Genomic DNA, 24,851 nt, shown 5'->3' with positions numbered 1-24,851 from the left:
TTTTTTTTATTTATTCTGTACATTAAATACGTATGTAAAAGACTTGATAACAAATTCATTTCTATGGCTTATGTTGTATTTACATTTTATATATTTTTTAAAATTTCATATGGAAATTTATAAAATTAGTATATTGATTAATTATTATTATTTACTATTGTTCGAAGCGTGAATCTGTAAGCACTTTATTAAAATCTAATCTAAATTTTATAATTATAATTATAATACAGATTTTTTTTTTATTATAAACATAATTATATTGAAGAAATAAATTTATGATCCAGAAGGCACAATTATACCTTTTAAATAAAAAAATCTACAGCATATTCCTCATCACTAAAGTATTTATCTTTAAATTTTTTTAAAAATTTTACTCTATTTTCAAATCAATTACCGAGAAATAATTAATTACTTTCTTTTTTTTTTTTACTGAAAAATTTACAAACTATATACAAAAAAGTTGAGATTGTAAACAATTTGAATCCCGCCTCAAAAATATTAAATATTTTCAATGGCGCTAAAAAAATAAGTTTTAAATATTTTATAAATTTAATAAATCAATAATTGGCAACAATAATCAGTACTTGTAATTGTATAATTAAGTGAAAAGTTTATATGTATACGATAAAAATAAATGATTTGGTAATGGAATAAAAAAAAAAATAAAGAAAGTACCTCAGCAACAGGAGGATTTGGCTGGTTCAGCTTCGACTAGATTAAAATCTAAACCACCGGGGCGTGCAAATCCAGTCTTTATACCGTCCCAACCGTCCTCGATCTTATACTCCCCGGTTTTAATTCTATTGTAGACTTCCTGAGTGACGGCACGAAACGCCTCGGTAACATTTACCCCGGTCTTGGCGCTTGTTTCGATATGATGAACCCCGTTTTGATCAGCAAACGCTCGCGCTTCTTCTTTAGATACCTCTCGTCTGCCTCCATTAGTTACTAGATCTAATTTACAACCAACTAAAGCAAATACTGGCCGGTGAGGTTCAATATGACGACGCGCTTCCATCATCCATTGTGGAATGTGTTCAAAGCTTGCTCTATTACATACATCGTATACCAATAATGCTCCTACTGAATTACGATAATATGATTTTGTAATTGACCTGAAATACAAAATTTATTTTAGTAACTAACAATAAGCATTCAAATAACAAATTTATAATTTCCCGCCATAAAAATTTAAAATTTAAAAAAAAGGAAAATTACTAGTTCGTCTAATTTTCAAAAATCGTTTTCATCAGACTTAACGTTTTCAAGCCCTTGAAAATTGTTCTATTTCCGGATGGGCGTCCGTGTGTATGTGAATTAATTTTTGTTGTACGATATCTTTGAAACGAATCAATCAATTTGAACATAATTGGCGGCAATCTAAAAGGCTTATCAATATTTAAATCTAAATAGATTTTGAAATTAATCGGAGTAGTTCACAAGTTATATGGAAAGTTAAGATTATAAAATTTGTATTTTTTAGTTTTTTTCCATATATGACTCATGAACTACTTGCCCGATTTATCTCACACACAACACGGGTGTCCACTTGTAAATAGAAACTCAATTTTCAAAAATCGGACCGAAACCAATAACTTGCCTTTTTTTTTTAATTTTAAATTTACATGGCGGGAAGTTAAAAATAGAACAAACATATTAATTATATATAAAATAAATATCATTTGTACTCTGAGCTATTACTGGTTAATAAATATATAAAATTACAATTCCTGGTATGCATACTAGTGATTAAATTTTTTATGAACAAGTTCAAGAAGCTTTTGATAAAAAAATGTTATTTTTTTAATGCACCCTATTGTTATCAATGATTACTCATTATTTATATACAATAAATAAATTACCTAAATCTTTCTTGACCAGCAGTATCCCACAATTGTAATTTGATCCTTGTACCATCATCGACGTCTATCAGCCGTGCAAAAAAATCAACACCCACCGTTGGATCTGACAGCTAAAAAAATCAATTAATCACAATATCGTTAAATAAATACTGATAACAAAAATACATTTATTTAAATAAATTATAAAAAATAATTAATTTTAACCAAAAAACCCTTAGTATAATTAACAAAAAAAATATGACCACAATGACTTGTTGAATTAGATGACAATATAAATTAACATAAAAGCAGACACTTACATATGGTTAATTTTAATTTAAAAAACTATAACTACGCATTAATAACAAAGCTAACCTTTAAAATGATTAAATCTAGGTGGACATTTTATATTTACACCAAAATTGCACAATTGACAATTGGAATAAATGTTTATAAATAGATTAGCAGTGATATTATTAAATCTAGCAGATAATTTATCAAAAAATAAACTAGTTGTTAAGAAAATAATAACATGTCATGATAATCAAAATAACAGAGAACATTTTTAAATTTTCATAATTAAATTACAAATAAATAAAATATAATTTTCCTAAAATGTAGAAAAATATTATTTTAGTTTTTAAATACAAAATTTTAAATTTTCTTTCTCAGTATTTTAGTTTTTTATTTAAAAAAAATTTTTTTGCTACTTTCAGTATCATAAAATATCTCATGCGTTAAAATTCAAACTTTGATTCCGCAATAAAAAACAAAGCAGTTGAATAAATAGTTAATTACCTCTGCAAATTTTCCATCAGTAAAATATTTAAGTAATGAACTTTTTCCAACAGTACTGTCACCAATAAGTATCAGTCGAAACTGATAATCAAAAATAGGCTCCACCATATTGATAATTATTGTAATTATAAATTTTAATTTAAATTGTTTACTTAATAAGTAACAACATATAAAATGTATGTTGTAAATCCCAAATAACAATAATAACAACTATATATTTTTTTCAAATTTATCTCCGGTTAATTTTTTACAGCATCAGCGAAAAAATAAAACTGAAATTCAAAATTACAGCTGACCGTGACATATTACTAGATCTTGCACATTCTAACTCACAATAGCAACTGAATGACTATCTGATAATATGCGATGTGATGACTAAAATAAAAATTACCAAGTGAGAATGAGAGGAGAGACAAATATATATGGCGATACATAACATAAATTAAGAGACTTGCGCATTAAATTATATTGACAAGCGGGATAACTTGATACAATATTTACATGTAATAAGAATATTTACAATTACACTTACTTATTTTATTAAATATTTGATACTTGACACTTGATGTCTCATTCTTTGTTAAAAAATTTTTTTTTTCTAACAATAAGCACAGCGAGCATGACTTCCTTATCAAATTTAAACTATCATATTTAATTAAACCATCAATTATCTTTATGACGTTACATATATATTAATTATATTTTAAATTGTTATTTAATAGTAATGTTTTGTCAAATACTTTATTGTCACGAGTCTTTATTCACTTAAAAATTTAATTTTATTAAATTTTAATAAGCAATTAAATTTTTTTTTTTATAAGAGTTCACTGTCAGTTTAAGAAAATTTTTTGTGTTGATAATTTGAGAAGAAAGATGATGATCTAGAAGTTAACATGATCCTGAAGTTAGCAATTTAAAATTTTTAAATTTGGTTTTGGAGATAAGACAAAAGTAGATTTGGATTAAGATCGTAAGTAAATTTAAGTTGTGAGATTAGAATGTCAAGTATTTCAAGAGCAGTAGAGACGATTCTTTGATGAAAATAAACAAGAATAAGTGCTAACTAAAATAGCAAACTCTAATTAAAAAAAAAAAAATGAAATGAATTTAAATATTTCAAATAATTGTGTATTTATAAAATAAAAAATTAAATTATTAAGTAAATCAATTAATGAATGATTTAATGTTAATTAAATTTTAAAACAAAATGTATTTCTTTCAAAATTATCCTGTTGCTTATAAAATAATTCAAAAAATTTTAAATGAATTTAAATAAAATATGAGTGGTCATATTTTTGATACATCATTTTATTGTAATTATTTAAGAAAATATTTATCACTATTTTTTCTACCTTTTGTTGTAAATATATACAAGGTACATTATTTCCAATATATATATAAAAACAAAAAAAATTCATAATCAGAAAATAAAAAATCAAAAACGTGGTTAAAATTATCGAAGACTTGATAATCCACAAGAGTAAAAAATCTAATTTCCATTTATCAGTTATTACATAAGGCCGCTTTCAATTTTTCCTCCAACAACTGACTAGATAATGAGTGTTGTGATAACAAAGCTTCTAATTTTACGGAAGCGTTATGAATGTCTTCGTTATCAGTGTCGTCATCCGATTTGTCATCAATCGAACAAAAGCTTTCGTACTTCTCAATATGCTCAGCAGCTTCATTTTTATGGTCTGCTAGTCTCTGTTTCTTAATCCTCGGCTCGACGAGCGGATCTTCAACAAACTTGGGCTTGAAGTCCATCAGAGTGCTCGATTTTAGCCACCAGGGTAATAAACAAAAGTGTTTAAAGTGGTTTTTATTAAAGACCACTCGGACTTGTTGATCGATCCTCTTTATTTTATGTTTCGTTATTTCAATAACGATCTGAATGAAATTAATCACGTAGTTTTTGTCAGTAAGCAGAAATAATTTGTTGAAGATATTCGAGGCCTGATAGTTTTCCTTCAGGGCTTCTTTGCTGTAGCTGATGATGGACTTATGAAGTTGCGCTGAATCATGAATAGGCCACTGGAATCTAGAAAAAAAAGTATTTAATTATCAAGACGTTGATTGATGACCTGGTAATTTGATAATCATCAAAACACTTACGGCCATGGTGGCAGAGATAAATTATTGATGATCCTTTCAACAAGTACTCTGTGCTCCTCATTCTTCCAGTCGTCATCAAAGTACTCATAAGTACACGGCAGTGTAAATTCTTTTGGTAAAAATGGTTTTAATTCATCAGGAAAGCTTGTGTGCATGGTGTTCTCTGGATCAAGTAAAATTTCAATCAAGTGACTGATAGTTTCATTGTGGAGATCAATTACAAATTTCGGTTCTTCTAGTGCTCTTGATAGAATTGAATTATAGGCAGCATGACCAGTTATTCTGAGCCACAGTTCCTCAGTCAAACAGGTGTCGATAACTTGATAAAGCGAGTCCATTTCCAAGGGGACGGGCGGCGACTTGTTTATTGTCAGCCACCGTACGGCAGTCTGGGTTAATTTTAACAAAATACTCTCGTCGATTATTTTTTCATTATGAATTACGTACTCTGATATGTACCCAGACTTCACGAGACTCTTGAGCTCCGCAATGGGTTCAATATCTGCGTTAGCATTCGCTCCGATTATTATAAAAACTAAGGGGATGGCCATCAATTTTTGTCTAGCCAGGACGGTTTTAGTCAGTCTTCGAGCAACGGCTTTGGCGTCTTCGTCCGTGGTCGCGATAAAAAATAATCCATCTGTTCCAGTGTAATGATGATCTTCCAGAGAACCTTCCGCATTTTTTATGCACATCGCCAAGGTTTCATACGGATTTGGCGGGTAGATTTTTATAATCGGGTCCATAGAAGGGTCTCGCGGACAGAGATACTGGTTCATTATTTTCTGGTACCTACGGAGAAGAGGTCGCTGCTCTAATGAAGGCCACGAGATGATCATTTTCCAGTAGGAGACGGGTGTCGTTTCAATGTCGAGTGTCTTTGAATTTTCTTTTATTCCCTGGTACGCTGTCACTTCTACGGGATCAATGTATTTTCTGTCATCGGAGTCGTCAGACAGAAGACGATTCCGCATCAGCTCGATGGCTAATTTTTGCTCCTTATTGTACATACTCTTGGCACACTGGCCTAGACTTTGATGAGGCAACCAAACGGGAGTGTTGTCCAGAGCTTTTCGTTGAAACTTTCCCCTAATGACCCGCTTCCGCCAGATCTTAACGTACTTGCACACAATTCTATTCTTCACACGCTCACTGAGCTCTTTAACTTTTCTTTCAATGTACAACTCGTGCTGCAAAATAGATCTGCAGCAATCATTTATCACCTGATTGAGTAAATTTTCATAAATTTTCTCGCAATGTTTGTCAATAAGTTTGGATTCCTCGATTACTTCCTTCAGGACAGTGGCACTCAGATCATTGATGACTTCCTGCTCTATTTCTTTAGCAATTTGCTCAGCAGCCTTATCAATTTTTTTTAGTACTTGTGCTCTTTCTTCTTCTTCCTTCTGTTTCTTTTTCTTCTCCTCCAACTCCGCATTCACAACCACAGCAGGAGCTGGTGTAGAACTTGGTTCAAATTTTTTAAAGTTATTACTAAATATTGATGAAGTTGCTGGTGGTAGCACAGAAGTTTGATTGTTTAAAGTCGATTGACCAGAAAATACGGACTGTGATGCAGAAAATGCAGAGGTTGGCTTAGAAAATATATTTACAGAAGGCGTTTCAGTGAAAATACTTTTTGATGCAGTCGTCGTAGCAAAAGGTGAAGGACTGCCGACAGGCTGAGCAAATACCGAAGAGTTGAATATTTGATTTGTCTTGGAACTCTCTGTGACTTTGAATGACTGAATTTTTTTGTCTTCCACCGAAACTTTAGTCGAGTTTTGATCGTGTGACGTAACAGCCTTACTCTGTTTGAAGGCATCCGAAAAGTTAATCGTCGGCTTACGCTCAAGTTTCTGAACTGACGGAGCATCTGGAGTATCTTCCATAAATTCATAGGGATCATCAGTTCCCTCAGTCTCTTCTTCTTCTTCTTCTTCTTCCAGCTCTTCCTCCATCTCTTCCTTGTCCTCTTCAGCCATTTCTTCATCAATTTCTTCCTCATAGTCTTCTTCTTCTTCTTCCATGTCTTCTTCAATAACCTCTTCAGCTTCTCCATTCTGATCAGAAGCATTGATCGCATCAGCTCTAAGGTAGCCCTGGGCGTCGAAGCTGCAGTGAGGCTTATGATTGATGTACAATTGCTCAGGCATAGTCCCTCCAGCAATACACTGACCAATCGAGTAATTCATGTTTATTCTCTTGGACTCGACGAGGCTTTTAGCTCTCAAATGACCGGAAACTGGCGGCGGCAAACAAATGTTCTTTCTGTCCAATAATATGTACATCCTATCTTCAGTGATATTAAGACCAGCTCGTTCGCAAAAGTCAATCGCTTCGTTCTCGTCTTCGAATCCCAGCATGTCAATGAACTCATACAGCGGAAACGAAATTGACGTCGTCCTGCAGTATGCTTTTATCATGACAGACAATGCTTCAACTCTTACTTGCAAAAAATATCTTATCAATATAGAAGCATTCAAGTAGGTCGTACTTCTGACCAGCTTAAAAAACTTGACCCAATTCTTAGCCTGGATCGAGGCATGAACTTTGATAGCAAAATTAACTGGCGCTGATTTTCTTATGGATTCCGGTAGTGTCTGCAAGTCCCAAATAAAGTTTGTGTTGTTTAAATTTAATAAAATAATGTAGGCACGAAATTCAGGTTCATTTTTGCAGAAGATTTTTTTTTCTCTGAGATCAGCGTACATGTACTTTAGTGTCTGCAGACACTTGGTCAAGTTTTCAGTGTTTATTTTGCTGTCAAAAACTGACAGCTCTTCAGCACAAAGACGTTCACTGGACACGATATGAAACCTGGCGCACTGTTCCACCAGAGCTACTGATTCCAGACAACACAACTCCTGCTGCGTGATGTCTTTTCTTATCCCACGTGTTCTGTCCCACATAAAATGGTACCATTCAGCGAGATTGGAGCCTTCTTGCTCGCACAAGTCGGCGATTTCATGCAGCAAGTAACTCATCGTCATCTTTAGCACATTGACAGGCCTCAAGTCCTGGGGCATTGGCTCCTCCTGATCAGCAGATGATCTTGAGTACTGTTTCACCGCGATCTGATGATCTATTTTATATTCATTACCTTCGACTAACTCGTAAGCTGAAACCTGCCTCTGGAATTCTCTCATAAGTCTCTCCTTCTCCGGACACATGTCCGGACACGTTCCCCGCGTGACTTTAGCCATTGAAAGCGTGTGAATTTTGGCTTTTTTCAACCGCATCAAACGGTCCCGTGCCTCCAATATTTTGTACCGATCTTCAGAGCTATTACCCACTTGCTGTATTATTTTTTTTAGCTCTGCTGCTGATACATTTGAAGACATATACGAGGGTATCTGTGACTCAACTTCTATTTTGTCTTTCACACCGGCTTTAAAACTATCCATTGTATTTTTTTCGCTCACCTTGATCGCTTCTTTAGCTGCATTTACTTTAGTCTTTTTACCTGAAGAAAATATAATATTGTCAGTTACTTTTCCTCCATGGAGGTTATACTCTAACCCCGACATTGCTTCCAACTCAGACTTTATTTCATCGTCCTCTATTTTAGACAAATAAGAAGCTATTATATTTTTAGTGTCTTTTTTTTTCATCACACCTTTTGCAAACATTTTTATTTACTATTTTATTTACTACTTTTAATTTTAAATTACCACAATTACATCAGACCTCAAACTATTTTCAAATATATAATAAACATATATACTCATATTTTTAAAACTGTTTAAAACCATTATAAACAACAGCCAAAGCCAACACTCAGAGCTCTGAAGTCAGCTGTTCAAATTCAAACCATTACCGCCCTCTCGTGCCAGTTTATTGGCGGGCTTTTAAAAATTTTTGAATTGACAAATAAGCTGACAGTTTCAAAAACAATGTAAATTAATTTGTAACTTAAAATATCAATAAATTTTTGTCATTATAATGATAATTACCAGTTATTACATTAATTATTATAAATTACAAATAAATTTAATTAATTATTTACGAGAATTCTACATTACCGAGCTACAATGACGTCATACATTGTAATAATTTTCGTGCCCACGCTTTCTCTCTCATTGTTCATTATTTATGTTTTATGTGTAAGTGGAAGTGTGTATACACTGAAGATAATTATTAAGTAATTGTTTATAAAAAAAATAAATAATGTTTAAGTAATTACAGATTTTTATCGGACGCTAACAAGTGGAATTTATTATTAATTAATAATTGACATCAAAACAATTCAATAGTACAATTCATTATTATTATTTTTATTATTATTATTATTATATGTAATATACTAGTGTGATATTTAAAACGTATTGAATTGTTGAATACAAGTATATATATAAATATATAAAAAGGTAATAACTCAGTAATCATAATAAAATTAATTAAAGAGTACAAATAGACATACAATTTTTTAATTAAATATAAAAATATTAATTAATTAAAATTAATTAAATTTAAAAAAATGCTCCTACTGAATTTTGAATTTTCTAAACATGGATTTTTTTATTTTTATTTTATAAACATTATAAAAATTGTCAGATGTCTGCTAACAACTGTCAATTAATTACAAATTGTCTTGGTGCTGAGACAATTAAAATGCATGCAGAATATTATTAATTAAAAATCAATCTAATTAATTGCACATATTGTTTGATTAATACGCATTTTAAAATATGTAATTGACATAGAAAATTTTATTTAAAGTTATTTTTACATTTGTTTATAAACAGAAATAAATTTCTTTGTGTGTCGGTTTGTTTTTTTGTGACGGCGAACAATCAATATTTTTTTTAGTTATAGATTTATTGTAGTAACAACAAATATGGATAAACGTGAGCCGAGATTGACTGACGACGAGGAAGAAAATGATAATATTATAATAAATGAAGTCGATGGTCTACCAAACTTACATCCTAACTATCAACAGCTAGGGCTTGAGCTGGAGGAAAACAGAGATCGGACGAATATAAGGTCTCTTGATGAATTGGTACATGATGAAGATTTACCCACGTCGGTTATTGTAACAAATGTTGATCCTCGGGTATTTAAATCTAATGAACTTAAGGTAAGTATTTTTATATTTATTTTTTGCTTCATTACTTGACACTATTGTGAGTTTTAATTTACTGCAGGCTGAAATCGAAGAATTATTCAAACAATTTGGTGAGAACGCGACGTTCCAATATTTCAAATCATTTAGAAGAATGAGGGTGAATTATAAATCACCTAGTGCTGCTGCTCATGCTAGGATACAGCTGCATCAAGCTAAATTTGGTGATACAAATATTAATTGTTATTTTGCTCAGCCAGTTACGCCAATAGGTTTGTAGTTAAATAAAATATATGATAGTAAGGTAATTTCATAAGTGGCGTTCATAAATACGTTCGCGCTATGGGGGAAAGGGCTCAGGGTCTAAAAAAAAATAAAATTTTGCGTGATGTATTTTATGAACGGCCCCTAATTTATGTAATTAATATATGATACATATTTATATAGATTTGGAGGATCAACATCTTCATCCACCAGCGTTAACAAAACAGTTTTTAATTTCACCTCCAGCATCACCACCAGTTGGCTGGGAACCCAGACCTGAAGACGAACCGTTGGTTAATCATGATTTATTAGCAGCTATTGCTAATTTGTCACCAGGTAAACGAATCTTCTATAATATTTCTAAGCAATATTTTATTTAAATATTTATTCTGCAGGTGAAAGCCATGAATTACATCCGGGTGGTTCTGGACAACCAGGAATAATAGTACACGTATGTGAAAACGCAGCAACAAATCCGCCGAACAGAGCTCCTATACAACACACACGTTGTCCAGAGCATTAAATAAATATCATTGGGTAAAATGTCGTCCACGATGGCTATAAATTGTTAAATCCATCCACGTGATATGAATATCATTTTTTTAAAAATATCAGGCATTGGAATAATTAACGCGCCACATTTAAATGTTAATTATTAAATGCTGACAACAAATGAATTCCATATGATAATTTATGCTGTCAAATTCACAAATAAAATTTAAATAAAAAAACAAAATGGCAACTTGTGTGAGTGGACACCTCTCAGTATTTACATAAGATAAAAAAATAAACAAATATTTAAGAATAATAAAATAAAATGTCAATTTATCTATAATCTATACTTATTTTTTCTTCGTTTAAATATTGCAGTGTCTAAAAAGAATCTCTCTTATGCTCATTATTATAAAACTTATCTTAACGCTAAAGTAACAGTCAATTTAATGACTACTGTTCGTAAATAGGAATCAAACTTGCAACAAAATAATAATTAAAATAATATAGGCTACGGATTTTATTGATAAATAATAAGGAGACCAAAGATTTAATAATGGAGTGAAAAATATAATAATGCGATGGTATTTAATATAACGGTTTACTGATAAATAAAAAAATTTTAAAAATAAATTAGCAGGATACTTGATAAGATCTTTGATGTTTTGTGCTAAAGGGCATTTTCAGCCAGTGCCCCTTCTAATTTTTCAAAATATGCAATGACTTTAAACTGTATTAATTAATTAAAAAAAAAATTACAGTTGCTATCAATTAGAAGTTATACGAAATTTTTTAAAAATGAAGATTTTACTAAAATTTATTTTACAAATTTCGTTTTAACTCCCAATTGATATCAATTGTAATTTTTTTAAAATCTACATCTCAGCAAACTTGTCCTTTTTTTCAGTTAATGCTTTTATTTCTTTAATTAATTAATTAAAAAAAATTCAATACGCTAATGACAGTTCATTTAAAATTTTTAAAAAGTGGGCAATGTCTAAGAATGGCCTCAATTGAGGGCCAATTTTTCAACCCAGGTTGATTTCAAATCCAGGTTTAAATTATTGCTGATATATCTATTAATGTCTATTAATTAAAATCCTGTTAAAAATAAATCCAGTTTGAAAAACCGGCCCTAAAATTCTGATAAAAAAAAATCATAATGTTTTTGGCTGTAATCAGAAACCCCAATTAAAGGAAATTTACTGTTACGCTTTCAATCTCTAGCTGTATGTAAAAATCTACTTAAAAAAAAAATCAGTTTAAATTATGATTAAAAAAAAAGTAGAAAAAATTATCAAGCTTATGCTCAAGACATCGAATTGAAAAGGCTAATTGTATTTTAAAAAACAATGAAATTATGCTGGTATTGCATAATTTACTATATATTTATTGAGAAGAAATGATAAAAATAATTGATCCGAGTATACTGAAATATATGAGATTTATGTGTAATCAATACAATTGATATCTGTATATTCGCTATAACTACTGCTATTGATGATCTACTCTTAAAATTATCAGTGTTGACTGTATCTTTAATCTAAACTGAATCTAAATACAAAAGATAAAATAATTTAAAATTTAAAATATAATAGATAGTTTACAATCTATTTATTTACTTAAATAGGCATTGATGTTAATGTGAATTCAAACAAAACAAATAAAAATGTGTGATTTGGATGTCTGGTACATCCTGATAATTTAAATATCTTTGAAAAATGGATACACTTGAAATGTGAAAACAAAAAAATAATAAATTCATGTAATCATATGTATGCATGTGTGAAATGTGTAATTACATATTTATGTAAAAACATGTGAGTTGACATGATTATGTACAAACAAAAAGGCGTCATAAATTATTTATTCTTGGAACAAAGACGCTGTTTTTATTTAAAATAATAAATTATTAAATTTATTGTTTTCAAGTCGTTAAGAGCTGATCCATTTATCTGGATTTATTGTTATCAAAAAAATTATCGACTGTTAAAATTATAATTGAATTAAATCAAATATAAAGTGTATAAGAAAATTATATTCTATTTATTTTTATTCTTACTTCCGTAATTTTAAGGAAATTCATTTCATGTTAAAAAAATTTTTATTTATTAATTAGCTAGTGTGGCCTGAAAAAAGTCATTTTTGGGAATTTTTAAAAAAAAAACTACTGTCTGGAATATCTCAATGTTTCAAGAATATACTTGTCGATATATAACGAATATATGATTAAATTTTTGGACCAAAAAATTTGAAATTCAGCGAGTGAGTCGCAATCTCACAAGGCAAAAAATTGAAATTTAACAAAATCGCGGGTTTTTAAAAAGTTTTAAATTTCGCGCAAAAATTTTATAATTTTTTTGGTCTGCCAAAATTACATTTTCCATTTGATCAGAAAACTGGAGGTTCATGATATGGAGAAATATATAAAAAAAGCTGTAATGAAAATCAAATCGATCGGATTTGTCTTCGAGTTATAACTGCAGCAATTTTGAAAATTCTCAAAAACTATTTGAAATATGCATTGGAAATTTTAATATGTGTAACTATGACCTAGTACTCGATCATTCTATGTATATGTATATTTATATTTAGTAAAATTGAATAAATATAGATATACAAGTATATGAGTAACCGGGTACTGGGTCTCTTATCTTCTAGACTACTGAAATATAAAAAGAAAAATCAATTAATTCAAAATTTCACACTGGTGTCCCTTAAGAAAAAAATTTTTATTGAGGTTTTAATGTTGACAATTTGTTTTATTTATTTATTTATCCAAAATTGTTACACTTTTATAAATAATGTAGGCCGTCGATTTTATTTTATATTTAAAAACTGACGACACTGGAAGGCCTGAGTACTGAGGTGATAAATTTAATTCCTTAAATTTATCAAAAGTTTACATTTTTTTTTCATTAGTTTTGTTAATTTAAAAAAAAAATTTATTAATCTACTTCAATTCTTAAGTTTTTACAACAATTTATTTTTTTACAGCCACTTAGTGGCTCATTGATATTAAGATTTAACTGAAACTGGCGTCTCAGATCAAAGTATTTGATCGTTCAAATTTGTTTGTCGAGCAATCTAGCGTGATATGATCAGACATTCGATCAGTGAAAGAAAAAAATCAATTCAGAGTAAAAAAAAATAGTAAAGCAAATTACATTTAGCTTTAATTATTTTTACAGACATTCAACAGACGAATCGTTTAAATTATTACCTAATCATTGCTATAGTTTTTTTATTACTCGTCGGGCTTAGCCGTGACTTTTTATTGTTTTATGAATATTATAAAAATATATATAATTAGATACAGAAATAAAAAAAAATTGTATTGTTTTACGTCATATACACAAAGGTATTGATATCGTCGTCGTGTCTCTTAATATATTTATGCTCGATGAGCCATTCGATTTGTTCTTTAATCATTTTTTTACTCGGCAAAAACATATTTTTTAATATGTCAACTAATTCCGTTTGCAACTGCGCGTTTGTTATTTTTTTCCTCATCTTTAATATTTTAATAATCGCTTCCTGAAATTTAAAAACATAAACCCATTAATTTATGACCATAACAAATATACGTGAAGTATTTATAATTAAAAAAGAAAATACTAATTACCTGAACTCGTAATATCCTAAGTTGAACAATACATTGATTATCTTCTTCTTTACTACGTTCTGTAGATAATTGTAGCCTTCCAATTAAATTAATTCTTCCTCTTTTTTGAAGTTTTCCATTTTTTCTAAAAAATAATTAATTAACTATTAGTTTAATTTATTAATTTATTAAGGCCATGCTCTGCCACTGCCCCCTCCCCGGTTTTGAAAAATATGCAATGACTTTAAACTACATTAAAATTTTATTTAGTTGATATCAACTGTAATCTTTTCAAAATCTAAATCTCTTCAATTTTTTAAAAAATTAATCGATAAAATTTTGAAAGTGAGCACTTTGAGAATGGCCTTAATTGGTAAGTACTGTATTAAAAAATAAAACCAACATAATAGCGAACTCCTGATTGACCCAAAATATTGAATTATGAGAAAAATCTTTCGGACTACAAGCCGGTGGATCAACTAACACTAATTGTCTCTTAAGTTTAGGAAAAGCACAAAGTGACCATAAAGTACGTCTTAATTCTGGATCAGGTAACTCTGTTGCTAATTGAAGATTTTCATAAGATACTTTATCACGTGGACGTTGGTTCCAGGCAAAAAGGACGGCCATTTGAAATGTCGTTACGTCAACATCGAAGCGCCCAACTTCATTTGAAAATGTCAACTAAAAACATTTACAATTAAATTATTTATTCACCAAAAACTAATAAATAAATAAATAAGACGTACAGTGCCATTGGACATGTGATGGTACCACTGAAGTTTTCTCCCATTGTGTTTTTTCTTATAAAACTCTTCGACCTCGGGTATATAATCTTCTAATTGTAATGGCAAGCTAACAGTGACCCGTTCGCTACCTCGCGCCCAGGCACCGGCGTTCAATATTTTAATATTTATGCTGTCAGCAATCGCTGCGCGGCACTGCTCTTTAAACTGTTGATTGAGATCTTGAGACACTTTAATATCCTGGAACATCCTCGCTAATTTGTTAACATAATCTGCCGGCATTCCAACTTCGCGCAACCACTCGACCATATTTTCTTCTTTCTCCGAGTCCGCGGATGTGTCAAGAATTAGTCTGCGCGTTAGATGCGCTTTGTGATAACGCATGAAAACGTCTTTATTTTGGACGTACTTCAACACTAGTAACTAGAATCCATTTAAAAAATTATTGCAAAGTTAATAATAAATCATTTTTATCAATAACTGATAACTTACCACATCACGTAATTTACTTTCAATTTCATCAGACGTTAGTTTCTTACTATGTGGAGTTTTTCTAAGTAACATATCACAGTAATTAGCCAGCAATTCTGGGCACTTTGACTCCGGAAGCCCGTTGTTATTACTACTAGGTTTAGTGTTTACGACATTACTTGCTCCCGGTGGTTGTTTTGATGGCAATTCAAGTCTAAATACCGTCGCGTCGTTTACAACGAGTTTGTAAGCTTTATCTCTAGCTGTCAGAAAACGTGGGTCGTCATCGAACGCTTCTTTAACTAGTTTTGAAAATTTACGAAACTGCTCCAACAATCTCTCGACATATTTTTCAGAGTCCTGAGTTATTACATCGACAGCAGCCATCATATCCGCGAGTCCTGCACTAGAAATATGATCTTCCAGGTCTTTTAACATTGGTCCGACCCCATCTGGTACTCTGTCCATTAATTTCAACATCAAACGTAACTCTGTAAATTTAAAATTAATAATCATTTTATGATACCAGCATCCATACTGAAGCTCCAATGCTGGTAATCAGAATGAAACAGGATTTCAAACTGCGGGTGATGTCAGACAACTTCACCCTGGTATGAAATCGTCTTATTTCATCCCTCGTCACATAATATACTATTATATTTATATTTAAAATAAAATATTTACTTTCTGTTTGATGAGTGCGAATCATACGCGGACATTCTCCTAAAATAGCAGCTTTAAAAGTCGCTACGAGTACTTTAACACAGCAATCTGTCAACAATTGTACACTTGAGCTATTAGGTTCTAAATATTTTTGCGCCCGTAACTCTTCTTCACGTAATTTAGCCTCAGCATAACGCATATAGTGTTCAACCCCGTGTGCGTGCAACTGTTCCGGTGCTTTCACCCAGTAAAACGACTCAGTAGTTTCGATGTACGCGGCTTCAAAATTCTCGCGATAAATTTGCAGCTTGTCATTAGGATTAGAGCAGAGATTAACGTACGATTCACGTACTCCTATCACTAATTGAGAATCGAATGCCTCGCCATTTCTTTCAGCTCTCACTAGTTTCATCGCCGAGTCTTGTAGTCTCTGTTTTATGTCATTGAATATACTTTGATTCCAACTGTCTAACATCATCTATTGATAAATAAATAAATAAATAAAACAATTACTTAATTCAGCCAATCTCTTCCTAATTAAATCAAAATAATCAACTGCTGACTCACTTTTCTGACCAGACTTTCTTCAGATTGATTTTTTTTCTGTACACCAGAACCACTGCTAGTTTTACCAGCCAATGAGGATTCTAATTGACGGAAAGGTGTAGGTAAATAATTACACTGGGTAAAAAATTTTCTCCATTCCTGGATGTAGGCTTTTAGTAACGCTTGTTCTTCCTGATGTGCTAGAACTCGCTGTAATTTATGTATTTATGACATTAGCGGATATTTATGACAAATAAATTAATAAACGGGTTTGGAGTTGATGTGCCGTCAACTGATCCTGATAATTTTATACCAAGACAAGTGATCCCTACAAAATGATCCCACCAACATCTGGTTCTATCGGCAATTGATTTTTATTAGTGAATTTTAATTACTCATGTGATAGTAATTAATTATTTTATGAAATTGTCAGTGAGATTAGTTGTCTGTGGGATCAATTTTCGTGTGATAACTTGTCGAGGATCAGTTGTCATGGAACTTGTGGATTGATTTTGAATTAATAAAATATTTAAAATAAATTACTTGTTGCGCTTGTTTTATAAAATCCATAATATCTTCTTTTAAAGCATCTCGTAATTTGTGCGGGCCTTTTTCGTCCCAAAGACAAACTGTATAAATTGAATAAAATAAATCCTGCCATTCTCCTTGAGTTACTGGCTCTTGTTTCAGTAATTTTAATATTATTGGCCGCATTGAGGGCCATTTTTCTTCAAATGGTAACTGACCTTTAGTATCCTAAAAAAATAATTTTCTTTTTGTTTTATTTTAAATTATTGTTTATTGTTTACAATTTTTAATGCGAACCATTATAAAAATTCAACCAAATCTTAATTGAAGCAAGATTAAAAATTTATACTTTCGTTGTTTCAATATATGTTTTAAATTTTAAAATAAAAATTACAATATAATTCGGTAATGGATAAAAATAAAATAAGTTGTTTTTTTAAATGCAAATTAATAATAAACGCGATAAATTTTATGTAAACAATGATATTATAAACTGATTATTGAATTATTATTTTATAATATATATATTAAATAATATACCATATTATTGTATTTTTTTATCAATTAATTATTACGTGCGAACATGTTTATTTAATTAAAAACTAACCTTTAACCCGGCCATCACACAATTTTTGACATGTCTTATTCCTGCAAAAGCCATATACACATATATGTATATATATATATATACATATATCTCGCACCATTTTATATATCTATATATATTGCATAAAATATATATCCATCATATATTTAAGGTTATAAACAGGGGAATAAATTTGGAATTTGTCACGGAATAAATGAATGACATAAATGCGGTAAAAATTTAAAATTACCGCGAAATTGGTAAAGAATAGGAATTTATTTTCAAATATAAAAATCAGATATTAATTTAAATAAAAAAAATACCAACTACATTTTTTAATTATTTTATATATGGCTACCAATTTTTTTTTGAACGGACCGGGGGATGAAAAACCCGGGCATTTTTAAAAAAAATCTGAATACAAAATTTTTAAAACTCCAGTAAAATTACAAGCTTGTAAGAAATTTATTTTTAAATCAATATTTTAGTTTTACTGCTTTAATTTTTAAAAATAATTTAATGATTTGTCTATGGAAGGAATTTTTTAAAAATTAGAACGAATTGTTTATAAATTAATTTATTAAAACTTAAACAAATAATAATAATAAATAAATATATAAATGATAATTAAACATAATTAAAGTAGCGATAGTTTAGTACAATAACTTAATTTGTAACTCAGAAATATTTAGCTGTTTTAAATAATTTAAAATACATAAAAAGATTTAATTTAAATTCTACCTGCAATAAAAATCTACTCTTACTTCCTACATTATATAAAACACAAAATAATTGGACAAACAAATAATTTATCACAGATAGAATCAGGAGTTACAGTAATAAATTTTTTATAAATAATGTAGACATGTAGATAAATATTTAGTAGATAAATTACACCATAGTAATCCTCAAATTACTGAAACTATCATTAATAATATCTGTTTCTGTTTATAAGAAACTTATATATAAAAAATAAATTTGTGTAAAGATTTTGGTATCAAAATGTGTCAATCGGAAGAGTTCTTTGTTTTATACAGTCAGTAAATAATATCATAATTATTCCAATCAATATTATAATTATCTAAATTATCTTTGCACTTTTAAAATCCTCCAATATTTGTATTGCAAGTTTATATATTTAATATACTATTTTATTATGTAAGCTTTTAAAATATCAAGACCACATTTTTTTCTAAGTCAAATTTTAAAATTAGTCACGTCTAATAAAATTCTGATAAAGTAAAAATTTACTAGTACTTAAAACTGGTTAAATAAATTATCTCGATATTTAAATGCTGTCTTAATTCAACTATCGATAAATTATAAGTAATATCTATTATTTTTTTGTTTTCATGTGATGTATTTTTTACTGGGCTATGGAAAAATATGTCAGCTGGATGGAATTATCTCATCATCTGTCGGAATTTGTCCAACTCAAATATACTTTCAGATAATCTGTAGAGTAAATAAATTATTAGATAATTCAATCAATTACATTTATTGATTATAATTAATTATAATAATAAATGATTTTTACCTTCCAAAACCATTAACTAGAGCGACAATTTCAGTTCTTTCAAGATTAAATTGTTTTCTATTTAAATAGGTCAGCCTAGGCGACCACTCATCAAATTTACCTGAAAATAATATTTTCAGTGCAGTACCAATGCCTTGCACTTGTAATTTACCCCACAATTTACACTTGTCACATCCCACACAGTCCATTATACGAGATATATTTCTAAAATGCTGTCTAAACTCTTCTTTCAACAATTTCGCCTGAGATCCGCCGTTAAACATAAGGCTTTCATTGAAGTGATCAGGAAATGACCTAAAAAAATTAAGTTTTTAATTTTCTTCTTTAAATAAATTAATAAATAGATATTCAAAAAGTTCAAACGTACTTTACTACTTGCAAAATATCCTTTATTGCCATTTTAGTATCATCATCTTCAGAATCATTGCCAGTGTAATATTCCTCGCGTTCTAGATAAGGCGCAGCTTTATGAAGTGCACGTAATTCTAACAAATACAAGAAATACAAATTTTTTAACCACTCGGGTCCTTCGTTCCCAGTGGTTTCCGGTGAAAAACGTCGCTGGAATTCTGGAAGATTAGGCCCCCATTCACCACTTTCACGTACGAATGTCATACCATCTTGACTAGATAATAAATATTTTGCAGATAAATGTATATTAATACTAGCATGTAATCCAGATATTACACGATAAAATGCACGTTTTTCTAAACACATTCCTAAATAAACAAATTTATTTATTTAAATCAATAAATATAAAAGGAGGACCTCGTACTCATTCAGAGAACTAGGTCTTATACCTTAATAATAAAAATAAAATTATAATAAATTACCATTAACTTTCGAAGTCTGTATAAAATTATGCGGCGAAGCATCAGGTCTAAAACAATTTTCCATATAAATACTCCGCCATATTCTATGAGCACTAGGCCCTTTATATCCAGTATATCTTTCAGGATTTAGCAGCAAGTCGACATATTCACCCGGACTAGTTTCTTTAATACAAAAATTATCCAAATTATCATCGTGATATTGCCATCTCTCAAACTCTTTGAAATTCTTCGAGCTTATTGTCGTGTTTAAATAACCAAGCTCTCGATTGTGATCCCTGGCAGTTTGCTCACAATCAGTCAGCTGGTTTTCAGCCAAATATTTGTCATACGGATTCTCATACTGATGATCATGGGTATCTGTGCGTAAGTCTCCTTTCAATCCAACTGGTATGTCATCCTGAATAAATTAACAATTAATTATAAATTATAAATAAATATAAATATAAATAAATAATTTACACTTTCACAAGGCTGCACATGACAGTATCTAATAGCACACTTGCTGTCATCAGCCCAAAACGGGCAATCTTTTTTCAAATTAACTTTATAAAACCGGAAGTAATCCCTCAGGAGAAGACTTTGCAGTCTTGGGTATATTTTCATATTATTAAAATAATCAACAGTATCAAAATTGCAACTGCAATCATCAATTGATCCTTTTAACTGAAAAAAATAAATTATAATGATTATTATTAATAATTAATTATTTATTTGTTTTCCACAAACAATAAATACAATTATTCAACAGGTTAAACACAAAACTACCAATAAAAATAAATAAATAATAAATATTTGTAAACATACCTTGCAAAAACACTGGTCATTATTTTGCTTATGGGATCCAAAGTAATTAGCAAATGTAAAATTAAAAATAGATAAAAATATTATTAATATTAATCGAGACATTTTTAAAAATAGTTGATACTATTGCATTTATAGTACATATGTTACTGATGCAACGTCACTATTATAGATAATAGTAGCGCTCAGTTAAATAATGAAAAGTTTAAATAATTTTTCCGCCGACTTAAAACTTGCAACACCACTAATTATTTATTTAAATGTTTATTATCATTATTATTATCGTCCTCAACAATCATCGGTGCAGTTTTGTATTTAGTTAAGTCACGTACACAACCAAACTCTTATCTTTATAAAACACATGTGAAACTTCCCGTTATACATTTAAAAAATAATAAATTTTTTTAGAATAATAAATAATATATACAGATATACATATAGCCAATAAAATTCAAAGTAATCAGCATCTAATGTTACTGGATCATCTGGTATCTGTCACTAAAAAAACTCCTCTTTCCAATACTATCATGAATACAAATACAAACTGATGAAACCCAAGTCCTTGACCTTTATATAAATAAACCCCCACTTAATTACAATCAGCTATCTTCAACTATTAAAAATATTTTTCCTAGAATCCAATGGACGCAAGTTCAAATTACTACGTGACAATTACCACCTATACCCAATGTTCACGTGGTTCAAAGATATTTTACCACGTAATTTTATTATGCACTAAATTTTCAAAAATAATTACATCGTTTTTCATCAGCTTTTTGTTTTTTTAAAATTACACTAATGACGTATGACACGTGCATTATTTAATTATTAATTAAGCGCATGTCAATAATCTATTTTCGTTTTTTATATCAATTATTTAAATGCAATTGCAATTATCTACTTTGTCTCTAGTTTATATTTATTATTATTATTTTTATTTTCCTTTTTTATAAAAATTGTCAATATTAAACTCGGCGGGTAAATTCAAAATTTTGAAGTTTACATTATTACCGATGAGTGTAAATGTAGCAGAGTTTCAAAATTTTAAATAAATAATTAAAATTAAAATAATAAATTTTAAAAATGCGCGCGCAATTTTTCAATTATTCAAATTCGCATTTTCCAACTATTTTTCATTCAAAAATTAAAAAAATTCATAATTGTCAGTTACTGTACATTATTATCGACACAAATATATGTCATCTATACCTATATATATAGTTACGAAGTTGGTGTAATGCGACTTACTATTGTCTATTTATATATGTATATATATATGGCTACACATAAATATGGAACCTAAAACGTGTTCCTGCGTGTCGATTCTTGTGTAAAGAATTCACTACAATGCGTACATCGCGTACAATAATTTGTATATGTGTACGCTATACTACACGAGAATACGGATACGGGAATGAGAAGAGAATGAATGTATAGTTGGAATAAGCGGGAGTACACGTTGTAGACTAGACTGTGGTTCTTGGAGTACGTAAGACCTTGAGTATTTTTTTGGACGCGGTCTAGGCGTTCTTTATTTCTTTTTTAGTTTACGTTAATTTTTTAAATTTACCAATGGATCACTTTTGACAATTATGAGCCTCTTGAATTCAATCCAACCACCGCCAGCTGGTATGTATCGGTTTTGATTGTTTAAGCTTTTATTTATATGGTTATTCTAGTATTAAAACGTTTTTATTTTTTTTTTTTTATTGTATAATATAATTTTCATTCAAAATGTGTGCGTAGGTCCGTTGAATCAAGCTGGCTCTTCTTCATGGAAAAGAAAAGGATCAGATGATGGTAAACTTTTTTACATTATTTTACGAGTTTTTAATTTTTAAACGAGTTACTGATAGTTTATTCATTTAAAACAATAGATTTTGATTTTAATTTTATTTATTATTAATTTAAAAGTCATTGTTATCACGGTACTGAAGTTAGCCGACGTTTAATAATTTTTAGATTTTTGTAAAATCGATAAAAATTTAAAAAATATTTAATCTATAGTTTTTTTAATTTTCCACATGTATATTTTTATTTTTATTCTATAAACATTTGAAAAGTTTTAAAAGTTTTCAGATGTCCGCCAACTATCATTTAAGTTTCCCTGCATTTTATTTGTTAAAAAAATCTTAAAATTTTCAACTGCTTACTTCATAAATATCGTTCTCTCTAAGTCCATGTGAAAAAATAAACTGAGCTCATTGGACACTTATTTAACATTATTTCTTTTTATTAAATTTATTAATATTCTTTTTTGTTCACAGAAAACGAAGATCATGAATCTAATGTTAAAAAACCAAGATATTCTTGGTACGTAACATTGGAGAGTGAATCACCACTCGGAACTGATGTCAGTGATACTGAGTCTATGTACAGTGTGCAAGATCAAGAGACTGGTATGTATTAATTAATTAAATAATTTATTTATATGCTAACTATTGAATTTTTTTTACAGAGTATGCTAGAGATACTTCAGATACATCAACAACATGGATCAGTACTTCAAATGACAACGCAAACATTGCAGTTGAAGTTGAGTTCGAATTAGCTGCATCTGAATCTGAGTCTGACAATCCTTATTACGATCGAATATCATCATCTGATCCAGAGGTACTCTATTCCCCTCCCATATTATGAGCAGCCTTGCTTTTTTTTTTATTTTTTTTTTTCAATACTTAATTTATTTATTGTATTAAATTAGGACGTTTCTGCAGTCGAAGTAATGTTATCTCGGAATAGCTTAAGTAGTTCAAATTTTGATTATTCTGAAGAAACTGATGAATCAATAGAGTCAGTAGACAGTGACTTTGGGCGTCTTTATTTCTATAGATGCATACAGTGTCGTGAGGAGAAAGCAAATCCTCAGTTTACGCACTGCGAAAAATGTTTCCAAGTAAGTTTTTGTCATTAATTGACAATCACTAAAAAATCATGCAGTAGTCAAAATATATTTTGATTATTGTCGATAGTAATGCAGTTAATTAATTTGTATGAATATATAGCTCAAAAAAAATTTCTTTCCACCACGACCGAAACGGAAACGACGTAAGAAAAATTTTGATACTAAAAGTAATGAAGAGAGTGAGTCATCATCAGTGGCAACGACGTCTAATTCACAATCTCTGACGCACTTTGACTCGGGTCTGGGATTGAGTCAAACAGATTCAGCTAATGGTAGTCAAAGTCAATGCGATTTGGCAAATTGTAGTCAGGGTCATTACGACTCGGCGATTGGTAGCCAAAGTCAAAGTGACTCGGCAATTGACAGCCAGCAGTCATTGTCGGTATCAGAAGTTGATAACGACAATTTAACATCATCAGACTCATTGTTTAATGTTGATAAAATTGATTACAATAAAGCCTCAACTTCTGTCTCACTTGATGTCTGCTCACCGCTAACTGGCGGGAAAAATAATTGCAATGAGATCAGTGTCAATGATCACATTAAAAAAAACGATAAGTCTGATGATAGCGACACTAAACAGTGTATCGTTTGTACAGTTAAACCAAAAGACGGTGCTTTTGTTCACGGTAAAATATTACATATATTTAGCTGTTATACTTGTGCGATTCAAATTTGGAAACGTACAAAACGTTGTCCGATTTGTCAGCGTCAAGTCAAGAATGTGTCTAAGCTCATTTTTTCTTGATAAATACAATACATTGGAAGCTGAACCATCAAGCAAAAAAAAAAAAGAAAATTAATTTAAACAACAAGATCTATTGAAATAATTTTTTTTTGTAATATTTTTGTAACTAACCATCTTTATTTTTAAAATTATTAATACAAAAAAAAATGTCTCGATATGTAAAAAAAATTTTTTTATGTATTAAAATGTAACCTTCACAGAATCCTCGAAAAAGAAAGAAAATGAATCTATTTTTGGACTTCTTAGAAGGTAAAGGACCGAAGGGCTGCTCGCAGATGCGGGTGGTCACTAGGTTTGATATAAAT

At 29.8% G+C, this 24,851-nt stretch overlaps 6 protein-coding genes across 9 annotated transcripts; 2 read left to right on the top strand and 4 right to left on the bottom strand.

Annotated features, from left to right (window-relative positions):
* Positions 1-68: 68 nt before the first annotated feature.
* Positions 69-3,045, bottom strand: LOC103575180 (ras-related protein Rab-39B). Its single transcript, XM_008554862.3, has 3 exons — positions 2,640-3,045; positions 1,863-1,972; positions 69-1,115 (listed from the first exon to the last, which is right to left on the bottom strand). Exons 1-3 carry the CDS (start codon positions 2,745-2,747, stop codon positions 677-679), a joined length of 657 nt encoding a protein of 218 aa, XP_008553084.1. The 5' UTR covers positions 2,748-3,045; the 3' UTR covers positions 69-676.
* Positions 3,046-3,920: 875 nt separating this feature from the next.
* Positions 3,921-8,526, bottom strand: LOC103575191 (xmas-2-like protein). Its single transcript, XM_008554883.2, has 2 exons — positions 4,755-8,526; positions 3,921-4,680 (listed from the first exon to the last, which is right to left on the bottom strand). Exons 1-2 carry the CDS (start codon positions 8,384-8,386, stop codon positions 4,143-4,145), a joined length of 4,170 nt encoding a protein of 1,389 aa, XP_008553105.1. The 5' UTR covers positions 8,387-8,526; the 3' UTR covers positions 3,921-4,142.
* Positions 8,527-8,845: 319 nt separating this feature from the next.
* On the top strand, positions 8,846-12,561 carry LOC103575198 (protein sarah). Of its 2 annotated transcripts, none has more exons than XM_008554905.2 (5): positions 8,846-9,124; positions 9,573-9,837; positions 9,905-10,094; positions 10,270-10,422; positions 10,482-12,561. In XM_008554905.2, exons 2-5 carry the CDS (start codon positions 9,595-9,597, stop codon positions 10,607-10,609), a joined length of 714 nt encoding a protein of 237 aa, XP_008553127.1. In that variant the 5' UTR covers positions 8,846-9,124; positions 9,573-9,594; the 3' UTR covers positions 10,610-12,561. The 2 variants fall into 2 exon arrangements, with proteins under 2 accessions (XP_008553127.1, XP_008553119.1); XM_008554897.3 differs by having other exon boundaries at positions 8,847-9,124; positions 9,567-9,837.
* Positions 12,562-13,319: 758 nt separating this feature from the next.
* LOC103575211 (cullin-5) lies at positions 13,320-17,852 on the bottom strand. 3 transcript variants are annotated; one of them, XM_008554918.2, is made up of 9 exons: positions 17,744-17,852; positions 17,152-17,364; positions 16,630-16,818; positions 16,084-16,540; positions 15,421-15,890; positions 14,932-15,351; positions 14,586-14,866; positions 14,204-14,327; positions 13,320-14,115 (listed from the first exon to the last, which is right to left on the bottom strand). In XM_008554918.2, the coding sequence occupies exons 1-9, from the start codon at positions 17,795-17,797 to the stop codon at positions 13,921-13,923; spliced, it is 2,403 nt and encodes an 800-aa protein (XP_008553140.1). In that variant the 5' UTR covers positions 17,798-17,852; the 3' UTR covers positions 13,320-13,920. The 3 variants fall into 3 exon arrangements, with proteins under 3 accessions (XP_008553140.1, XP_008553147.1, XP_053596450.1); XM_008554925.2 differs by having other exon boundaries at positions 17,677-17,755; XM_053740475.1 differs by lacking the exon at positions 17,744-17,852 and adding an exon at positions 17,434-17,647.
* Positions 17,853-18,369: 517 nt separating this feature from the next.
* Positions 18,370-21,789, bottom strand: LOC103575227 (ero1-like protein). The gene is made up of 6 exons (XM_008554935.3): positions 20,897-21,789; positions 20,552-20,755; positions 20,093-20,489; positions 19,627-19,978; positions 19,260-19,553; positions 18,370-19,177 (listed from the first exon to the last, which is right to left on the bottom strand). The coding sequence occupies exons 1-6, from the start codon at positions 20,996-20,998 to the stop codon at positions 19,126-19,128; spliced, it is 1,401 nt and encodes a 466-aa protein (XP_008553157.1). The 5' UTR covers positions 20,999-21,789; the 3' UTR covers positions 18,370-19,125.
* Positions 21,790-22,200: 411 nt separating this feature from the next.
* Positions 22,201-24,713, top strand: LOC103575237 (E3 ubiquitin-protein ligase Mdm2). Its single transcript, XM_008554946.2, has 6 exons — positions 22,201-22,522; positions 22,640-22,693; positions 23,161-23,292; positions 23,352-23,506; positions 23,598-23,789; positions 23,899-24,713. The coding sequence occupies exons 1-6, from the start codon at positions 22,486-22,488 to the stop codon at positions 24,544-24,546; spliced, it is 1,218 nt and encodes a 405-aa protein (XP_008553168.1). The 5' UTR covers positions 22,201-22,485; the 3' UTR covers positions 24,547-24,713.
* The last annotated feature ends 138 nt before the right edge of the window (positions 24,714-24,851 follow it).

The sequence above is a fragment of the Microplitis demolitor genome, chromosome 7 (genome assembly GCF_026212275.2).
Source record: "Microplitis demolitor isolate Queensland-Clemson2020A chromosome 7, iyMicDemo2.1a, whole genome shotgun sequence".
Classification (NCBI taxonomy): domain Eukaryota; kingdom Metazoa; phylum Arthropoda; class Insecta; order Hymenoptera; family Braconidae; genus Microplitis; species Microplitis demolitor.
This window is presented reverse-complemented; position numbering and strand designations above follow the sequence as displayed.

Excerpts from the sequence above, each read along its gene's own strand:
- LOC103575180 (XM_008554862.3), bottom strand. The coding sequence starts at position 2,747 with ATGGTGGAGCCTATTTTTGATTATCAGTTTCGACTGATACTTATTGGT. Across the intron at positions 1,973-2,639 it reads CTGATGGAAAATTTGCAGAG|CTGTCAGATCCAACGGTGGG; the intron begins GTAATTAACTAT and ends TGATTTTTTTAG. Across the intron at positions 1,116-1,862 it reads GCTGGTCAAGAAAGATTTAG|GTCAATTACAAAATCATATT; the intron begins GTAATTTATTTA and ends TTTGTATTTCAG.
- LOC103575191 (XM_008554883.2), bottom strand. The coding sequence starts at position 8,386 with ATGTTTGCAAAAGGTGTGATGAAAAAAAAAGACACTAAAAATATAATA. Across the intron at positions 4,681-4,754 it reads TTATCTCTGCCACCATGGCC|ATTCCAGTGGCCTATTCATG; the intron begins GTAAGTGTTTTG and ends TTTTTTTTCTAG.
- LOC103575198 (XM_008554905.2), top strand. The coding sequence starts at position 9,595 with ATGGATAAACGTGAGCCGAGATTGACTGACGACGAGGAAGAAAATGAT. Across the intron at positions 9,838-9,904 it reads TTAAATCTAATGAACTTAAG|GCTGAAATCGAAGAATTATT; the intron begins GTAAGTATTTTT and ends AATTTACTGCAG. Across the intron at positions 10,423-10,481 it reads TATTGCTAATTTGTCACCAG|GTGAAAGCCATGAATTACAT; the intron begins GTAAACGAATCT and ends TTTATTCTGCAG.
- LOC103575211 (XM_008554918.2), bottom strand. The coding sequence starts at position 17,797 with ATGGCTTTTGCAGGAATAAGACATGTCAAAAATTGTGTGATGGCCGGG. Across the intron at positions 16,541-16,629 it reads AAGAAAGTCTGGTCAGAAAA|ATGATGTTAGACAGTTGGAA; the intron begins GTGAGTCAGCAG and ends ATTTATCAATAG. Across the intron at positions 14,116-14,203 it reads TTAGGATATTACGAGTTCAG|GAAGCGATTATTAAAATATT; the intron begins GTAATTAGTATT and ends TTTAAATTTCAG.
- LOC103575227 (XM_008554935.3), bottom strand. The coding sequence starts at position 20,998 with ATGTCTCGATTAATATTAATAATATTTTTATCTATTTTTAATTTTACA. Across the intron at positions 19,979-20,092 it reads ACAGACTTCGAAAGTTAATG|GAATGTGTTTAGAAAAACGT; the intron begins GTAATTTATTAT and ends TTGTTTATTTAG. Across the intron at positions 19,554-19,626 it reads GATATTTTGCAAGTAGTAAA|GTCATTTCCTGATCACTTCA; the intron begins GTACGTTTGAAC and ends TAATTTTTTTAG.
- LOC103575237 (XM_008554946.2), top strand. The coding sequence starts at position 22,486 with ATGAGCCTCTTGAATTCAATCCAACCACCGCCAGCTG. Across the intron at positions 23,293-23,351 it reads TGTGCAAGATCAAGAGACTG|AGTATGCTAGAGATACTTCA; the intron begins GTATGTATTAAT and ends TTTTTTTTACAG. Across the intron at positions 23,790-23,898 it reads ACTGCGAAAAATGTTTCCAA|CTCAAAAAAAATTTCTTTCC; the intron begins GTAAGTTTTTGT and ends ATGAATATATAG.